Source organism: Dryobates pubescens, chromosome Z, assembly GCF_014839835.1.
Source record: "Dryobates pubescens isolate bDryPub1 chromosome Z, bDryPub1.pri, whole genome shotgun sequence".
NCBI classification, from domain to species: Eukaryota; Metazoa; Chordata; class Aves; order Piciformes; family Picidae; genus Dryobates; species Dryobates pubescens.
Window position 1 is genome coordinate 64,851,439 of NC_071657.1, and position 18,362 is coordinate 64,869,800.

Sequence of the window (18,362 nt, forward strand, 5' to 3'; positions counted from 1 at the left end):
CATTGCACGGACCCAGCTTCAACAAACTCCTGGTAACGTTACATCAGCTATGCTGAAATCAGAGCTGCTGAGCATCTGGCCCTTTCCTCCTATTGTGCTTGGACACAGGAATTCCTCTAAAAACAGGCTCTGAAAGCACACTGCACAGAGCCTGGGCTGCCCATGCACTCCACAGCAGCAATTCAGAGAATGCAAGACACAATGGCTGTAATTGTGTGGCAGCAGGTCCTTGGGCAAACAAATGCCGCAGAGTGATTTACCGAGCAAGCTGAGCTTTGTCAGGGACAGAGGAAAATTCCAGAAGGAAGAGAAAGCACTGGGTAACTTTGCTGCATTTTCAGAGATAAAAAGAAAGCTCAACACCTAGAAACGCAGGCACAGGCTTCGAAGTTGCTGTTACCTGAGAGTATTAAAACAGTTAGTCAAATAAAAACCTCTGCTCCTTTCTGAACTGCATAGCAGTACTCTTAGGGTGCAGAACACATAATGAATGTGTGGTCAGGCCTGACTCCATTTCAGCACATGAATGAAAAAGGATTTGCTGGCCAGATGTTGCAGGGGTAGAGCAGCAGCAGCACGGAGCCTGCTGTGCCACAGCTGTAATAAGGCCTTACTGAGAGGCTGTAGGTGCGGTGTGATGTGGAGAAAATGCACACAAGTGGAGGAGAAATTGATACAGGGAGACATGAAGTCAGTGCCTTGCAACAAGACATTCATCAACTTTGATGATAAACAAAAAAAATAAGTGATAAAAAATAGATGATAAAAAAAATATAAACCCACAATAGATCGGAATGTTCATAGAATCAGTCAGGGTTGGAAGGGACCACAAGGATCATCTAGTTCCAATCCCCCTGCCACGGGCAGGGACACCCCACACTAGATCAGGCTGGCCGGAACCTCATCCAGCCTGGCCTTAAACACCTCCAGGGATGGCACCCCAACCACCTCCCTGGACAACCCATTCCAGGGCTTCACCACTCTCATGGGGAAGAACTTCCTCCTCACCTCCAGCCTCAATCTCCCCACCTCCAGCTTCATTCCATTCCCCCTATCCCAGCACTACCTGAGAGCCTGAGCAGTCCCTCCCCAGCCTTCTTGTAGCCCTCTTCAGATACTGGAAGGCCACAATGAGGTCACCTCAGAGCCTTCTCTTCTCCAGACTGAACAGCCCCAACTCCTTCAGTCTGTCCTCACAGGAGAGGTGCTCCAGCCCTCTGCTTATCCTCGTGGCCCTTCTCTGGACACCTTCCAGCACCTCCAGATCCCTCTTGCAATAGGGGCTCCAGAACTGGAGGCAATACTCCAGGTGGGATCTCAGCAGAGCTGAGCAGAGGGGGAGAATCACCTCCCTTGCCCTGCTGGCCACACTTCTCTTGCTGCAGCCCAGGATCTGATTGGCTTTCTGGGCTGCAAGTGCACACTGAGAGCTCCTGTTGAGCTTCTCCTCCACCAGCACCCCCAAGTCTCTCTCCTCAGGGCTGCTTTCCAACCAGTCACTGCCCAGCCTGGAGTTGTTGCCCCTGCAATTATTTCATTTTCCTGCAAGAGCATTGTCAGTTTTTTTTTTTTTCTTTTCTCAAAGGTTCCATTTCATAGCTGATACAAAAGTATTTGCATACTTCTGTCTGCAGAACTTTCCCTCTTGCTTAGGTGAGCATCCTTAGCAGAGAGAAGTTATCTGACGGTAAAAAGATACACAGGCAGTTGGAGGCAGCAAACACCTGGAACCACCAGGGGAACGCAGCACTGCCCCAAATCCATGTCTCATTATCCACAATACACCATGTGAAAATAGTCTTAATGGTTCTTCTGCACTTTTAGTAGAGCACAAATCAGTCCCTGGATCACAGAGATGAAAACCACGTTCAGACTTCCTCTGCCTGGTCCCCTCTGCTCCTGCACCACACTGTTTAAACTGCAGCATCGGGAGCCCACGCTGGATTTTCTACCAAATGGAGCAGCTCTCCAGAGCATGTATAGTACCACGCAGTGCACTTCAAGCTCTGTGCCTGAGAGCAGGGCTTACACAGCCTCTAGTTAAGGATCCAAGGGCAAAACCCACTTTTCCAGAATAATAGAAATGAGGAATAATAAAAAATGTTGTGCTTTAATCTGGCCTTCATGGGGCTCTCATCAGAACCTGCACACTTCAGCTTGACATGAAATTCAAGCATAATCCTTCTTAAATTCTCCTGATATTTCCATGGTTTCTGTCCTTTCTTAAAATGACTGCTGCCCTCTACTCCCTAAAACAAGGTGATGTGTTACTAAATCTTTAATCTGAGCATATATGGCTCCTATTGCTTCTTACAATGCCAGAAATTATTTAAACTGCCAAAATAATTATTTTCTGGTGAAGGTTTCCAAGTGGTTAACTTTGCCTTTTTACTTTCTTGGGTGAACTAAGTAGAAGCAGTTCAGCTCTTCCATGTTCTGCATTTCTGGATAGATGGGACAAGCCATACACCTGTGGTGATAGCTGAACAACCTCACAGAGGAGACAGACCTTGCACAGTGCCTGGCACATGACTTGGGATAGCAGTGAAGCCAGCAGAGCTGAATCTGGATCATTATGGTATCACGAATACCCCATCTGAAACCAAGAGTGCTCTTAGCTTACCCATTGCATATTAGGCTGTTCTGCAAGTGGTGGGGGTGTTTCACAATGATTTCCTTCCCCTTCACGCATATAAGCTGACAGGAAAGATGAACTGAAGTTCATGTGATCCCTCACTAGAAAGAAACATCACTTGATGGACAGGGACACAATGAACTTAAGTTTGATCACTGGCCAGAAGAGACCTGTGATCACCCCCAGGCACTCAGATTTGGAATTTTCAGGAAGAATAGGTATTCAGGATGTTGACACAGCCTTCATCAGAAGTCAAGTTTAAGCCAGGTTGGTGGGAGTGACTCACCTGCTCACTTCTGCTCATGAAAGCCCAGAACAAAGGAATGCTCCAGATTTACGTGGTGCAGTATTACCTGATGCAGCACTGCCTGTGCACCACCAAATAGCATCAAGAACAGATAAAAGGCTCCACATCTCATGGGACTTAGAGTATGCACTAAATACATATCCCGGAGTGAAAATTATCTTGCACAAGAAAGGAGGAGTGGCTGAGAGAAAAAAGGCTCTTTAGCCTGGAAAAAAAGGAGCATCAGGCGAGACCTTACTGTTCTCTATAACTACCTAAAAGCAGAGTGTAGTTAAAATGGGGGTTGGTCTTTTCTCCCAACTAAGAAGTGATAAGTCAAGAGGAAAGAGCCTAAAGAGATTTGGGTTGGACATTAAGAAAAATTTCTCCACCAAAAGGGTTGTCAAGCCCTGAAATAGACTTCCCAGAGAAGTGATAGAGACACCAACCCTGATTTCACAGATGTGTAGCTGTGGTACTTAGTGATGTGGATTAGTTGTGACTTGGCAGCGCTGGGTTGACAGTTGTGTTTGATGGATCTTAAATGTCTTTTTCAACCTGACTGAAAATATGATTCTGCAATTCTAAGTGAAATTCCACCCCCATACTTATTATGGGGGAAGTAATTTCTTGTTCCTTCTGGTCCTGACTGAGGAAAGCACTGACTTCATATTGCTTCTCTGGAAAGTAAGTGCCATCCTATGGCAAAGAAACTCAAAGTTTTGATGAACAAAGGTGTCCAATTTGACCTGTTTTCTTCTCCACCATGTGACTGGGCCAGACCGGGACTCTGATGCTTCTTCACATGCACATTACATCTCCAGACTCCTGCTGTGTAAGCAGCTCCTCACTCAACATGCAGAGAAACATGTTTGGCATGCTGGCATGGGACACACTACATCATTCTGCAATGCAGCAGTCCTTGACTATGGGTTAGAGAAAGCCCAAATCACACAGAGAGGAAGGAATTTTAAACTGAGACTGTAAACGCACTTTCACCCAATGGGGAGGCATTTATCTTGGCTAGAAATTTTGATTTAACTGAAAGTGCACCTAATTCACTTATCCTAGCATTTCAGAATAAAATATGAGCAAAGCAGAGGTTAGTAAATCAAGGTAATGAATTATAACTAAGCCAGGAAAAAGCCTTCCAGCACTGACACCACCCCTAGAAATACTCTTATGCTTCTCTTTTGTTCCCCCTCTACTTAAGCTCCTTTAGGCTTGTGTCCTACACAAAGTCAAATTCAACACTCCTCTTCCTACTGGTTCTGTCTTCAGCTTCCTTCAGGAGGCAGAAAATGTCTATTGTTTCTGTAAATATTTACTACTTCCTGAAACATCATTGCCAGCTTTCCAATCACACACAGTAAGACACTTGCCAGGGTGTACATGAAGAACCCGTACTGAGAGCTGCTTAACCACACATCTGAATCTGCAAGTGTAATGCCCAGGGGTGAGATTGCTTTAGCTTATGTACCCGGCACTTGTGTCCCTGGAGCATAATTTCTCTTCTTCAGCTGCCAAGAAGGCTTTTACCTAAGTTGCAAGTGAGTCAAGAACTCAAATAATTACATGCTTGTATAATCTTATTTAGGCTATTAACTCACAACCTAATTCTTTACTTCTTGAACAAGCTATTACTCACCATTGAGACCTGAAGCAGCTCTGATCTTTATTCACTCAAGAATGAACCTCGTCTTGTGTTTTCTGTGTTGACAAATTACCAAGAATTAGTCCTACTCCTAAGGAAACTGAGTAAATTCCAAGGAAAACTTTGCCTGCTTTTAGATCTACTGACTTAATATTGAGAACTGGCCCTCAAACAAACAAAAAACCAAATAGGCTATTAGATATGGGTTTAAAAATTAATTGCTTAGAGTTAGGTACAAGTCTCCTACTGACTTGAAGGTGCCTTGAGCTGTATGAGGTGTCAAAGCATGATCCGGCAGGATCCTGATTCAAAATGTGTCTCACATAAGGGACCCATGTCTCTGACAGCCTTCCATGCATACCCCAAGCATCTTATTTACACCTAAACAGCTCTGCTGAGCCTATAATGCTCCCCTACCTTATTTAAGTCTTGGTCATGAGGGTTTCATCCTAGAGATTGGCCACAGCAGCCCCATGCAATGCTACAGGCTGGGGTCAGAGTGGCTGAGAGTAGCCAGGCAGAGAGGCACCTGGGGGTACTGGTTGAGAGTAGGCTGAACATGAGCATGTAGTGTGCCCATGCCTATGGATGTAGTTTACCTGGACCTCGGCAAGGCCTTTGACACCATCTCCCACAGCAAACTCCTGGCCAAGCTGTCAGCCCATGGATTGGATGGGAGCACACTGCATTGGGTTAGGAAGTGGCTGGAGGCTGAGCCCCGAGAGTGGTGGTGAATGGTGCCACATCCAACTGGCAGTCAGGCACCAGTGGTGTGCCCCAAGGATCAGTGCTGGGCCCTGTGTTCTTTAACATCTTTACTGACGATCTGGATGAGGGCATTGAGTCCATCATCAGTAAATTTGCTGATGACACCAAGCTGGGGGCAGGAGTTGATCTGCTGGAGGGTGGGAGAGGCTCTGCAGAGGGACCTCGACAGGCTGGACAGATGGGCAGAGTCCAAGGGCAGGAGATTGAACACATCCAAGAGCCAGGTTCTACACATTGGCCACAACAACCCCATGCAGAGCTACAGGCTGGGGTCAGAGTGGCTGGAGAGCAGCCAGGTGGAGAGGGACCTGGAGGTGCTGGTTGAGAGTAGGCTGAACATGAGCCAGCAGCATGCCCAGGCAGCCAAGAAGGCCAATGGCATCCTGGCCTGCATCAGGAACAGTGTGGCCAGCAGGAGCAGGGAGGTCATTCTGCCCCTGTACATTGCACTGGTTAGGCCACACCTTGAGTACTGTGTCCAGTTCTGAGCCCCTCAGTTTAGGAAGGAGGTTGACTTGCTGGAGCATGTCCAGAGAAGGGCAGCAAAGCTGGGGAGGGGTCTGGAGCACAGCCCTGTGAGGAGAGGCTGAGGGAGCTGGGGTTGCTTAGCCTGGAGAAGAGGAGACTCAGGGGAGACCTTCTTGCTCTCTACAACTACCTGAAGGGAGGTTGTAGACAGGTGGGAGTTGGTCTCTTCTCCCAGGCAGCCAGCACCAGAACAAGAGGACACAGTCTCAAGCTGTTCCAGGGGAGGTTTAGGCTGGATGTGAGGAAGAAGTTCTATACAGAGAGAGAGATTGGCCATTGGAATGTGCTGCCTGGGGAGGTAGTGGAGTCACCATCACTGGAGGTGTTCAGGAGGAGACTTGATGGGGTGCTTGGTGCCATGGGTTAGTTGATTAGGTGGTGTTGGATGATAGGCTGGACACGATGATCTTGAAGGTCTCTTCCAACCTGGTTTATTCTATTTTCTTTTCTATTCTATTCTATTTTTTCTGTTTTTTCTATCTCAATGTGTAGTCATCTGTCATGTCTAATGATGAGCAAATACAGTTCATGTAACACTCCACCAGGCAGCTAGTGAAGAGAGAGTGACAACATGGCTAAGGCGGGATGAAAAGCAAGCACTCTAAATTAGAACTTTAATCTCTTAAGTCAGTGCTGGCTCATTCTAAAGATGGGGAAACCTGAAGTGCAGTTTAATTTAAAAAAAATAATATTTTATATACATATGTAATGGATTAAGGCACCTTGAACACTCTTCAAGCCATGCCCGTGCTCATGAGAAAGGTGGAACTGATCCCAACAGCTGCAGGATGTAGACCTATAAACCTACCTTTAAGTACCTATTATTGATGGCTGATTAATAAATTCAGAATATATATATGGTTTAAACATCTTCCTAGACTGTGGTTCAGTTTCTATCAACTTCTTTATTCAGCTTCTGCATCAAGATGCATCTGGATGTAAGCTTAAACTGCTGTGAAACCAGTCTCCTAATGCTCTCTTGCTCTTCTTGATGTCACTCCTTAAATCAGAGCTGCTTGATTTCTAGAAAACATGGTATAGCTGAACAAGGTGCTAAAATCAGGTGAAACATTGCTGAGACAACACAGAGGTCACCATCCCTGGAGATATTTAAAAGATGGGTAAATGTGGTGCTTAGTAACACAGTTTAGTGGTGGACTTGGCATGATTCGATGATCTTAACCTTGCCAACCTAAACGGCTCTATAACACAAGGTGCTCACATCTATGACGGCATGAAAGTCTGGAAGGAGAGTGCAGGGTCCCAAGAGCATGGGAAGAGGAAATGTGCTCATAGAGGCATGAGAATCAAGTGTTCAGAATAAGGATTCTTTTTCTAGCTCCAAAGTAACACACGGTGCACAACAGTATGTACCAGGATTGGTAAGGGCCATTGTGTGGCAGTTCCCACACCATTGTAATCTTTGGTGGTGGTGGGTTTGGGGGTTTGTTTTGATTTTTTTGGTTGGTTGGTTGGTTGGTTTTGTTTTTGTTTCTTCCCTTTAGTTTTACCAAAAGGTCAGTATGGAAAACAGTGTTGATGTCAAGATGGAAACCAAGGGGGAAAGAAGGCAGATAAAGCAGAATCCGCTAAGCAAAGCTGGGAAGAGAGTCTGCAGAGCTTATGAGTACATCACCGGAGACATGAAGGAATTTGGAGCCTGGCTAAAAGGTAAAGCTACTTCACCATGATTAATGGCAGGATTCTAAAGAAGAATTACATCAAAGAAGTGATAACTAACTTCTTAAGTAACTTGATTCAAGTTGGAGTAGTGCAGAAACTATCTCTGCCCTGATTTATTTCTGTGTTGTAGGGGAAAACTCAGCTCTCTGCAAAGATTCACATACTGCTTAAATCTTGAGGATGACTGAGATGACATTTACCTCCCAATATGCCATGCACAAAGCAAATTTAGTCCCATAGAATATAGCCCAGGATGGTTACTCTGTGTTCTGCCATTCTTCATGATGCTGCCTGTGCTTTCAGCTGAGCAGTTTCTGCGAAGCCTAGTGTCACTGTGAAGTTAAATTACACATAGGTAGGTGTGTTTGGTCCCCACAGTAAATCAAAAATGGGATACTCACACACACAGTTTGACATCTGAGGCACAGACATCATAAATTAGCTGGCTCATATGAAACTAGTCCCAGGTACTTTATTACAGAGAACCCTGGCAACTTCAGTGTCTCACTGTTCATCTCAGCTTGTAATACTTCAGTGTAGACCATAACAAATCTCAGTCAGGTTTTATGGTCTCATTGATTCATTGCTTCAGTCATGCTGCCAAGTTCCATGGCCAAAACCCTTCCTGACTTTCACAGAAAACTATCCCAAATCAGTATCACCTGCACATTTGGGGGGGTTGTTTTTTCAACTATTTAATTTTATTTTCCAACCTGGTTAATTCTATTCTATTCTATTCTATTCTATTCTATTCTATTCTATTCTTTCTATCCTATCCTATCCTATCCTATCCTATCCTATCCTATCCTATCCTATCCTATCCTATCCTATCCTATCCTATCCTATTCTATTCTATTCTATTCTATTCTATTCTATTCTATTCTATTCTATCTCATCTCTTCCAGATAAACCTCTTGTGATTCAGTTTGTTGACTGGGTGCTGCGTGGGATATCCCAGGTGGTGTTTGTCAACAATCCCCTCAGTGGACTTATCATGGTTGCTGGCTTCCTGGTGCAGAACCCATGGTGGACCCTCACTGGCTGTTTAGGAACAGTTGTCTCAACATTAACAGCACTTATTCTGGGTCAGGACAGGTAAGTCCATCAGACTGTCACTTTGGTGCTGACAAGCATTAAACAAGCAATGTGGATGAAAGGCATATATCTAGCCTTCCCTGGCTGTGTATTTGTTCTGGCAGGACTAGATAGGCTGCATGTGGGGCAAAGGGACACTGGGCATAACTACAGAAGTGGCAGCTGTTGAAAGGACGTGGGGCTCCAGCATGTGAAACTGAAAGTCAGTGATGAGCCTTGGCAGGTTGTCATCACAGAGTCACAAGGGCATGGAGAGGGAGGGAGTGATGTGAGCGAAGCAGCTGCAGGGAAGAAGATTTCAAAAGCTGTTTCTTTTACACAGATCAGCCATTGCAGCAGGCCTGTATGGCTACAATGGGGTCTTGCTTGGACTGCTCATGGCTGTCTTCTCTGCTAAGGGAGACTACCACTGGTGGCTTCTACTGCCAGTAGCACTGATGTCCATGGCATGGTAAGTCAGATGGCTCCTCTGCTTCCTATTCCAGGCCGCAATGTCCACACACTGAGACTAAGCTGTTATGGTTTTCTGCACCATGCAGAAGACTGCAGTGGACAAGAACTAGAACTGGCATATATGTGCTAGTAAATCTGGATCATTGTTTGCACCTTTGCATTCAAACATAATGTAGAAACAGGTAAAATGCCCACATAATCACCAAAAATCCAACAGGGAGAAGGAAAATTGAGGGCTGATCATTTGTAAAATTTAGTGCCCTAAATGTTAGACATATTGCTGTGAAGAGTCCATTACCTCTTGGGGAAGAGGAACATTATGTTTACTGTTCCCTACCACCACATATGTTTCATCTGTGTAAGATACTCTTTTGAAATGTTCAGGAAACTTTATTTCTTCAGGCACAAAAGATGTTCTGTGGTCCCAAGATGTAATAGTTAATGCTAATGAAACCTAACAACTAGTAATACTTTATATATATATATATATATATATATATAAAACACCATAATCTGCTTGGTATTTGGACAGCAAAATTTTTGCAAGCTGGTCTTTGGCCTCCAAATGTCTAGCTGGAGGTGGCTAAACCTGACATATCATCTGTCTGCTTGGAGTTCATGTGGTGCTATACTCACTTTAATAAGCATATCTTTGAAGTCAGCCTTTTCTTCTAATGGTTCTGATCCATCAGCTAAAACAAGGACACACAGCCATCTACTCAGGTCACTCAGACCTCTCACAGGTGTCCTAAATTCAATCCAAGAACTCAAAGGAAAAAGCAAACACTGAGAGTGAGCTGGGGCATAGCTCCATTACACCACGGGATCCTCTACCAGTGTGAAGCATCTTGGCTGCTTCACAGTCACAAATTCACCATGTATGTTTTGCTACAAGAATATGCACATTGCTAACTTCCCTGGGAAATTTAGCAAGTGACCCTATCATAGCTCATATTTTATCAGAAAATTAAACAGCTTGGGGGGGGGCAGGAATATAGAGTTAATTACCTTGAGCTGGTTTCTATGTTGGTTTGAGAGGGGGTTTTTTGCCAAGCTGACAAGCTCCTAGTGAAACCACGTTGTTGTTCTTCTTTCAGCCCTGTTTTCACCAGTGCTTTAGGCTCCATCTTCTGCAAATGGGATCTGCCTGTTTTCACCTTGCCTTTCAACATGGCCTTGACCTTCTATTTGGCTGCATCAGGACCCCATAACCTTTTCTTCCCCACCACTGTCATTCAGTCTGCATCAACACCACCAAACATCTCGTGGACAGATGTTGAAGTACCGATGGTAGGATGTCCTGGAGATAACAACCTTCCCAGCTTACACTGGAAGCCACTACGGAATCCTATTATCTTCCTTTATGTTGCTGCATTATGGCCTGGCATACAAAATTGCATTTATAACATAGCCATTCTCCAAAACCTAGAGGTTTGCTGTAGGAATTGTCATTTTTGATTGATTGAAAATAAGCAGCTTCTTGGTATCTGGTATCTTTCATTTACAGTTGGGTCTAAATTACAATCTTCAAAGAGCCTCTGGAATACACTGCACTGGTTAGGCCACACCTTGAGTCCTGTGTCCAGTTCTGGGCCCCTCAGGTTAGGAAAGATGTTGAGTTGCTGGAAGGTGTCCAGAGAAGGGCAACAAAGCTGGGGAGGGGTCTGGAGCACAGCCCTGTGAGGAGAGACTGAGGGAGCTGGGGTTGCTTGGCCTGGAGGAGATGAGGCTCAGGGGAGACCTCATTGCTCTCTGCAACTCCCTGAAGGGAGGTTGTAGCCATGTGGGGGTTGGTGTCTTCTCCCAGGCAAGCAGCACCAGAACAAGAGGACACAGTCTCAAGCTGTGCCAGGGGAGGTTTAGGCTGGATGTTAGGAAGAAGTTCTTTCCAGCAAGAGAGATTGGCCATTGGGATGTGCTGCCCAGGGAGGTAGTGGAGTCACCATCACTGGAGGTGTTCAGGAGGAGACTTCATGGGGTGCTTGGTGCCATGGTTTAGTTGATTAGGTGGTGTTGGATGATAGGTTGGACTTGAGGATCTTGAAGGTCTCTTCCAACCTGTTCTATTCTATTCTATTCTATTCTATTCTATTCTATTCTATTCTATTCTATTCTATTCTACTCTATTCTAAATTACCAAGTTCTGTCCATATACTGACCAGCAGTCCATAGATAAGGTTGTGCTGAGAGTAACACTTACCTCAGGGGATAATTTTAATTTCCTGTGTGGAGAGAACTTGTTTTTTAAATGTTTGGGGTTTTTTTCTGATTAGAAATGAGCAAGCAGAAATGACTAATGAAGAGTGCCTGCAAACTTGGGTGCAGGCACATCTGCACATATTTTCTATTAGCAGTTGAGTGGGACCTTTAATTTTTGTAATGTCTTTATTTCTCCTGCAGAGTGTGGTAAGCAGCACAGACACTAGAGTTATAGCTTTCCTCTGAGGTTTGGCAGACGATTTTGAGGGGAGTGATTAAGGAAAGGAAGTTAATTGACAATAAGTAGTAATCCATATGAGACACATTTCCCGAGGAACCTTCACTGAATCACAGAATAGTAGGCCTTAGAAGGGACCTCTGGAAATCATCTAGTCCAGCCTCCCCTGCTAGGGCATGTTTGCCTAGATCAGGCTGCACAGGGACATCTCCAGGCAGGTTTTGAAAGTCTCTGTGAAGGAGACTCCACAGCTTCTCTGGGCAGCCTGCTCCAGTGCTCCATCAACCTCAAAGGAAAGTAGTTTTAACTCATGCTCAAATGGAACTGTTTGTGTCCTTTGCCCCTTCTCCTGTCAGTGGGCAACACTGACAAAAATCTGTCCCTACCCTCTTGACTCCCATCTTTTAGATATTTATAAGATCCCCTCACAGACTCCTCTTCTCCAGACAAAAGACACCCAGGTCTCTCAGCCTCTAGTCGTAACAGTCCCCTAATCATCTTTGGGGACCTCCATTGGACTCTCTCCAGTAGTTACCTGACTCTCTTGAACTGGGGAGCTCTAAACTGAACATGGTACTCCAGATATGTTCTCACTAGGGGCAGAGTAGAAAATAGACAAGACTAGACTAAACTAAACTAGAGTAGAATAGAATAGAACAGAACAGAATAGAAGTAACCAAGTTGGAAAAGACCTTTGAGATCATCAACCTATCACCCAACACCATCCAATCAGCTAAACCATGGCACCAAGTGCTTCATCCAGGCTCTTGAAAACACCACCAGGGATGCCCTTGGCCTTCTTGACCACTTGGGCACACTGCTGGCCTACTCTATCAACTAAACCCTGGCTCCCTCAGCCTTCTGGCCACACTTTTCTTAATGCACCCATGGACACCATTTGCCTTCTTGGCCATGAGGGCACATTGATGCCTGATGGTGAATTTTTCATCCACCAGCACTCCCAGGTCTTTCTCCAGAAAGATACTCTCCAGCAGGTCAGTTTCTAACCTGTACTGGAGCATGGGGTTATACCTCCCCGGGTGAATGACTCTACACTTTCCCTTGTTGAAATTCATGAGGTTCCCCTCCTGGAGAAGAGGAGGCTGAGAGGAGACCTTCTTGCTCTCTACAACTCCCTGAAGGGAGGTTGTAGCCAGGTGGGGGTTGGTCTCTTCTCCCAGGCACCCAGCACCAGAACAAGAGGACACAGTCTCAAGCTGCACCAGGGGATGTTTAGGCTCGAGGTGAGGAGAAAGTTCTTCACAGAGAGAGTTGTTAGCCATTGGAATGTGCTGCCCAGGGGGGTGGTGGAGTCACCATCCCTGGAGGTGTTTAAGAAGAGCCTGGCTGAGGCACTTGGTGCCATGGTTTAGTTGATCAGATGGTGCTGGGTGATAGGTTGGACTGGATGATCTCTGAGGTCTTTTCCAACCTGGTTAATTCTATTCTGTTCTGTTCTATTCACCAGCCAGTTCAGGTCTACCATGGTGCACAGTTTTATTGGGACCATAGAAAGGCTGTTCCACATGGAGGAACGCATTTTGAGGAAGTGTCAGCTGTGACCAAGCTGAGCTCTGTCCTACCAACCCAGCAGCTCTCACATACCCGTATTTCTAGTGAATCCCACAGCAATTTCAGGTGCAAAAGCAGGAAGGGGATATAGCCTTACCTGAGTAAAGCCTTGAAATTCTGGCCAAGCCTTTATTGGCTATGTCATCCTCAGGCCTGAGCACTCAGAAGTGAATGTCTTCCTAAGGACATCAGCTTCCTGAGCACTTTAATTTCCTAGATTCACTGTCATGCTCCATAACAGATAGCAAAAATGGCCAAGTCAGCAGTGCTTGTGAAGGTGATCACTAAAGCCTTCCAAGTCCTTTCACAAAAGAGATTAAATACCTCTGATATTAGAGCAGAAATCTGGCAGAAGAGCCAATGGCCAGGCAACAAGGTACAACTCATTTTCATCAGAAGGGAAATGTGCTGCTCTTTCCTGGCAAGTGTCCAAAATGTCCACTCACAGCCCAGAAAGAGTCTGCAGCCAACAAATGCCATACATGTACCTGGCTGAGAAAAATACAGGGTTAAAAAGAAAATAAGCAAATAAATGTTAAATCTTACAGTGAATTATTTTGTTTTATTTTAATCCATGCAGCTCCTGCAATCCATTCCAGTTGGAGTGGGTCAGATTTATGGCTGTGATAATCCCTGGACTGGTGGAATTTTCCTGATTGCTTTATTTATCTCTTCTCCACTCATTTGTCTGCATGCAGCAATTGGATCAGCAGTGGGGATGCTGGCAGGTAAGGATTTGATTTGTGTCACAGATTGATACAAAAGCATAGGGAATAAAAAAATGGCCTTCAGTGACCATTGCATTTGCAGTTGCAAATGTTTCTTCCACTAGAGAATGGCTGCTTGGGGTAAAAATACATATAATATATACTTTTCTATCTTAAGAATTATTTTGATTAACTTCCCCATTCTTCTACCTTATGATGGTGGAAATCAGAAACAAATTTTATCATTAAATACTTAATTTCTGCTGACACTCTGATGGGTTTATGAGAAGCCTAATGAAAGTCATAGCCATCATTCTGAATCCTCAGGCCTCAGGGATGCATTTAAGGTTCACATGTGCATTTGATCACTCTTACATCTTCTGCTGAAATCACGTGGACAAATTCATCTCAGCAGATCCTGTTCTGCTGTGGTTGTACTGAAGTGGCTTTAGTCTAGTCCAGTTTAGGAAAGAGATTGAGATGCTGGAAGGTGTCCACAGAAGGGCAATAAAGCCAGGGAGGGGTCTGGAGCACAGCCCTGGGAGGAGAGACTGAGGGAGCTGGGGTTGCTTAGCCTGGAGAAGAGGAAGCTCAGGGGAGACCTCATTGCTCTCTACAGCTCCCTGAAGGGAGGTTGCAGCCAGGTAGGGGTTGGTCTCTTCTCCCAGGCAACCAGCAGCAGAACAAGAGGACACAGTCTCAAGCTGTGCCAGGGGAAAGTTCAGGCTGGATGTTAGGAAAAAGTTCTTCCCAGCAAGAGAGATTTGCCATTGGAATGTGCTGCCCAGGGAGGTGGTGGAGTCACCATCACTGGAGGTGTTTAGGAAGTAGGAAGAGCCTGGATGAGGCACTTGGTGCCATGGTTTAGTTGATCAGATGGTGTTGGGTGGTAGGTTGGACTTGATGATCTCTGAGGTCTTTTCCAACCTGGTTGATTCTGTATTCTGTATTCAGAATAATAAGAGCTTATAGGAGCTCTGTGTATGCATGAAGACTACAGCCCTTTAGCAAGCTGGACTCATGCCATCTCTCAGCTGCTCTTCTCTCTTTGGCCAAGGAATGACTCATCTTTGACTTATTTTCCAGCACTGAGCTTAGCAACACCTTTCAGTAGGATCTACTCTGGGTTGTGGGGCTACAACAGCTCCCTCGCCTGCGCTGCGGTCGGAGGCATGTTCTACGCCTTCACCTGGCAGACTCATTTGCTGGCGATCGCCTGTGGTACGTACTCTGCAGACTTTTACTGCTGGCACATTGCCTTTGGAAGTGAGAGAAGATCCATTTTTACTGGAGGTGGGCTGAAGCCAGATGGCCACCTCAAAACAGGCAGATGGACTTGGGCAAGACTGATGAATGACTGAGCCGGATATTGGAGACATTGCACTTCTGACAAGAAGTTTTTGCTTTCAGCCAAGAAAGAAAGTGTGCTCAAAACAAGGGATGCAATCAGTGGATGCTGACTGACCTGAAATTAAAGGCTCAGTTTGAGGGATGGGGCTTGTTAAATATTGGTGGATGAATCCTATTCCTCCTTCCAGTCGTAGACACCAGTCCAAGTTCCTTGTTTGGAGAATGAGATATCTAAATTTTGAGAAAACTGGAGCTTAAGATCAGGTCACACCTGGAGTTAGACCTGACAGCTTCCCCAGTCTACTGAAGGGGATACCAAAGGCATGATCTAGGCAACACAGTGACTGAAGAATAATTTATAAGGCAATTCCATATGAAATTTCAATATCGCAGTGAGCTGGAAGGGAAACTATTGCTCACTCAGTGCTCATATGAAAAAGATTTAGCTTTGTATCTCATTGACCCACCTCCTAGGCCTAGAGGCAATAGAAATAGGGGTGGAAGGGTTATTTTCCTGTTTCACCCCATCAACCAAGCTGCACACTTCCCATGTAAGTGCGTTTTCCAAGAGCCTCTGTTTCCATAGTGTTTCCATTTTTCATCACTCCAGCTCTCTTTTCTTAGTTTTGCCCTTTCCATAGGATTAAGGATGGAGGGGACTTGGTGAAAAGGGAAGAGCTTTAAGAGAAGGCTGTTCAGGCATGGCCATAAACATTGTCTGACTTACCCCAGTATTAAAGACGTTTATCTTTGATGGTCTCCTTCATGAGCAACTGAACTCATCAGAAACTACCTTTCTTTTCCACAGCACTTTTCAGTGCCTACCTGGGAGCAGCAGTGACTAACATCTTGTCTGTGGTAAGTAGTGCATTAGTCAAGGCCTTTTTTTCCCAAGAAGATTTGAACACTGTGTATTATCCTAGCTTGTGAGGCAAAGCATCACAACTCTAAAGGCAGAACTGGTCTGTGAGAAGCGACTCAGTCTGCCTAGGGGATTGATTTGATTCCTACTGAAACAACCATTACCACTTTTCATCCTTGGAGTGTGCATGAATTTTCGTAGCTTGGCCTTTAGCACTCCTGAAATAATGATTTCCATGCTTTGTACCTGAAACAACTCAGCAATTTGTTTAATTGTTTTGTCCAAGTGCCAAGATGAAGTCAATACAACAACAGCCTATGCTAAAGCTTAGTGTGTCCAGTACCCACTCCTGTCTCATCTCCATCCACTCGCAGTCCCATCCAAGAGCGCTGCAGATGCGCAAAGAGAATGCAACCTTCTCACCAGAGCTGGTAGATATTGCAGGCTAATGCACAATCTCCAGCTCCCAAACAAATCCTGCCTCTCCAGGGAGAGAGTCCATACAAAAACAAGTTAAGAAAAAAACAAACCTTGAGAAAGTTTGTTGCCAGCTACATGGTCAAGGCCTGGGGAATCAAATGAAGGGAAGACACATTGTAAATAAGGGGTTTGTGTTTTCTTCACAGTTTGGTGTGCCATCAGGAACCTGGTCTTTCTGCCTCTCTGCACTGACCTTCCTGCTAATAACCACAAACCACTCTGCCATCTACAAGCTGCCACTCTCCAAAGTCACCTACCCAGAAGCCAACAGAGCTTACTACCTGAAGATTAGGAACCATCAGAGGTCTTGCTGTGAGGTATAGAGGCCCAAGAGAAATACTTTGCACATTTTAAGGCAAGAAAGAAAGATTTTTTTCCCCCCATAAACACACAACCTGTGTGCTGCAAAGTCAAAAGACCAAAAAAGTCACCATCTTCTGAGTGGAAAGAGTTTTCCCACCATAGCTGCTTGTTCTAACCCAATTACATAGAATACATAGAATACATAGAATAAACCAGGTTGGAAGAGACCTTCAAGATCATCGCATCCAACCCATCAAACAGGACTGTGCGGGAAGGACACAAGACCAATCTGTAAAGATTAAAAGCACATAGGTTTGAAAAGAGGCTTGAATTTTAAGCAGTGAGGAATTACTTAGAAGCTGAAAAGAAAAATCTGTTTGCAAGATTGCATTCACATCAATCAGATGTGAAGCAGTTAAAAGGACAGCCTGTCTCATCATCTCAGGCAGCTCCTAATGAATGGCTAAAACCAGCCTACAACAGCAGTAGGATACATCTTAGAGAGCTTCATAGTAGAAGAGAAGTGGAATAAAGCAGAGCAAGGCAGAAAATAAGCAGTGAAGAACTCTATGTGGAGGATCTCTCAAGCCTGACAGAGAGAGATGTCCCTAACAATCATCACACACAAGATGGACACTGATCAATTGAAGGCAGTGCTGCTAACACTTGCAAGACCTGTGGTAGAAATCACAGTAACATCAGGGAGGTGGTGTCTATCAGCCCCAGGTTTTGGGTGGTTTCAAATGCACTAGGCTCTAACATTTCATGTTAAAACTATTGGTTCAGACCTACCCAGTGGCAGAGAAAAGTCTGCAAATCCAAGGCCAAGAAAATGAATATCATTTTCTAGGAGAAAAAAAGAAAAAGACAAGTTCCATGATTTTATGGTAATCTCATTTTCCTTAATACTTGATCATTGGTTAGCACATGAGGGAACAGCAGCAAAGCCACTGCTGTGCCTTTCCTGCGCAACAAAAAGGTTCAGTTCAGTCTGTGCATAAGCACAGCTGGTTTGATGCACTTAATCTCTCTTCCTTCTCTGTCCTCAGTGCACAAATACCAACTGGTAAAGTGCTGCACTGTCCCAGCCTGTTGCTGAAATTGCTACTCTGCCATTTTTCTCCACCTCATGATGGGAACAGGACAGTTGAGGGACTGACAGACAAAGCAGAGCTCTGCTGATGACCAGTCTTGCTTCACCTGTGCACAGGTTGCCAGGGTCTGCAGTCAGGAAAGCAGGAACCTGACCTTACACCCAGGTGTGCTGGCACCTCAGTGGGTGCTAAATCAGCCAACTCTGTGTCCACTTCATCAAGATGCTTCACCTCGTGATGGAGCTGACTTCTTCACCACAATACTTCACGTGCTCAGGTCCTTCTGTTGTCATTAGCTTATGTGCAGCAATGCCACGGACTTAGAGAACGCTTTGGTTTGGACAGGACCTTTAAAGATCATCTAGTCCAATCCACCTGCAGTGAGGAGGGACAGATATCTCCAAATAGATCAGTTTGTTGCTCCTGGGAAAGTAGATCAAAACCTGTTCTCCTAG

The 18,362-nt window shown here is 45.1% G+C and overlaps 1 protein-coding gene across 1 annotated transcript; it reads left to right on the forward strand.

Annotated features, from left to right (window-relative positions):
- The first annotated feature begins 7,389 nt into the window (after positions 1-7,389).
- SLC14A1 (solute carrier family 14 member 1 (Kidd blood group)) lies at positions 7,390-16,878 on the forward strand. Its single transcript, XM_009905077.2, has 8 exons — positions 7,390-7,542; positions 8,460-8,649; positions 8,972-9,100; positions 10,200-10,392; positions 13,692-13,839; positions 14,905-15,039; positions 15,977-16,026; positions 16,657-16,878. Exons 1-8 carry the CDS (start codon positions 7,395-7,397, stop codon positions 16,831-16,833), a joined length of 1,170 nt encoding a protein of 389 aa, XP_009903379.1. The 5' UTR covers positions 7,390-7,394; the 3' UTR covers positions 16,834-16,878.
- Positions 16,879-18,362: the final 1,484 nt, after the last annotated feature.

Coding starts and splice junctions, on each gene's coding strand:
- SLC14A1 (XM_009905077.2), top strand. CDS start 7,395: ATGGAAAACAGTGTTGATGTCAAGATGGAAACCAAGGGGGAAAGAAGG. Junction 9,101..10,199: donor GCACTGATGTCCATGGCATG/GTAAGTCAGATG, acceptor TTCTTCTTTCAG/CCCTGTTTTCACCAGTGCTT. Junction 16,027..16,656: donor TGACTAACATCTTGTCTGTG/GTAAGTAGTGCA, acceptor TTTTCTTCACAG/TTTGGTGTGCCATCAGGAAC.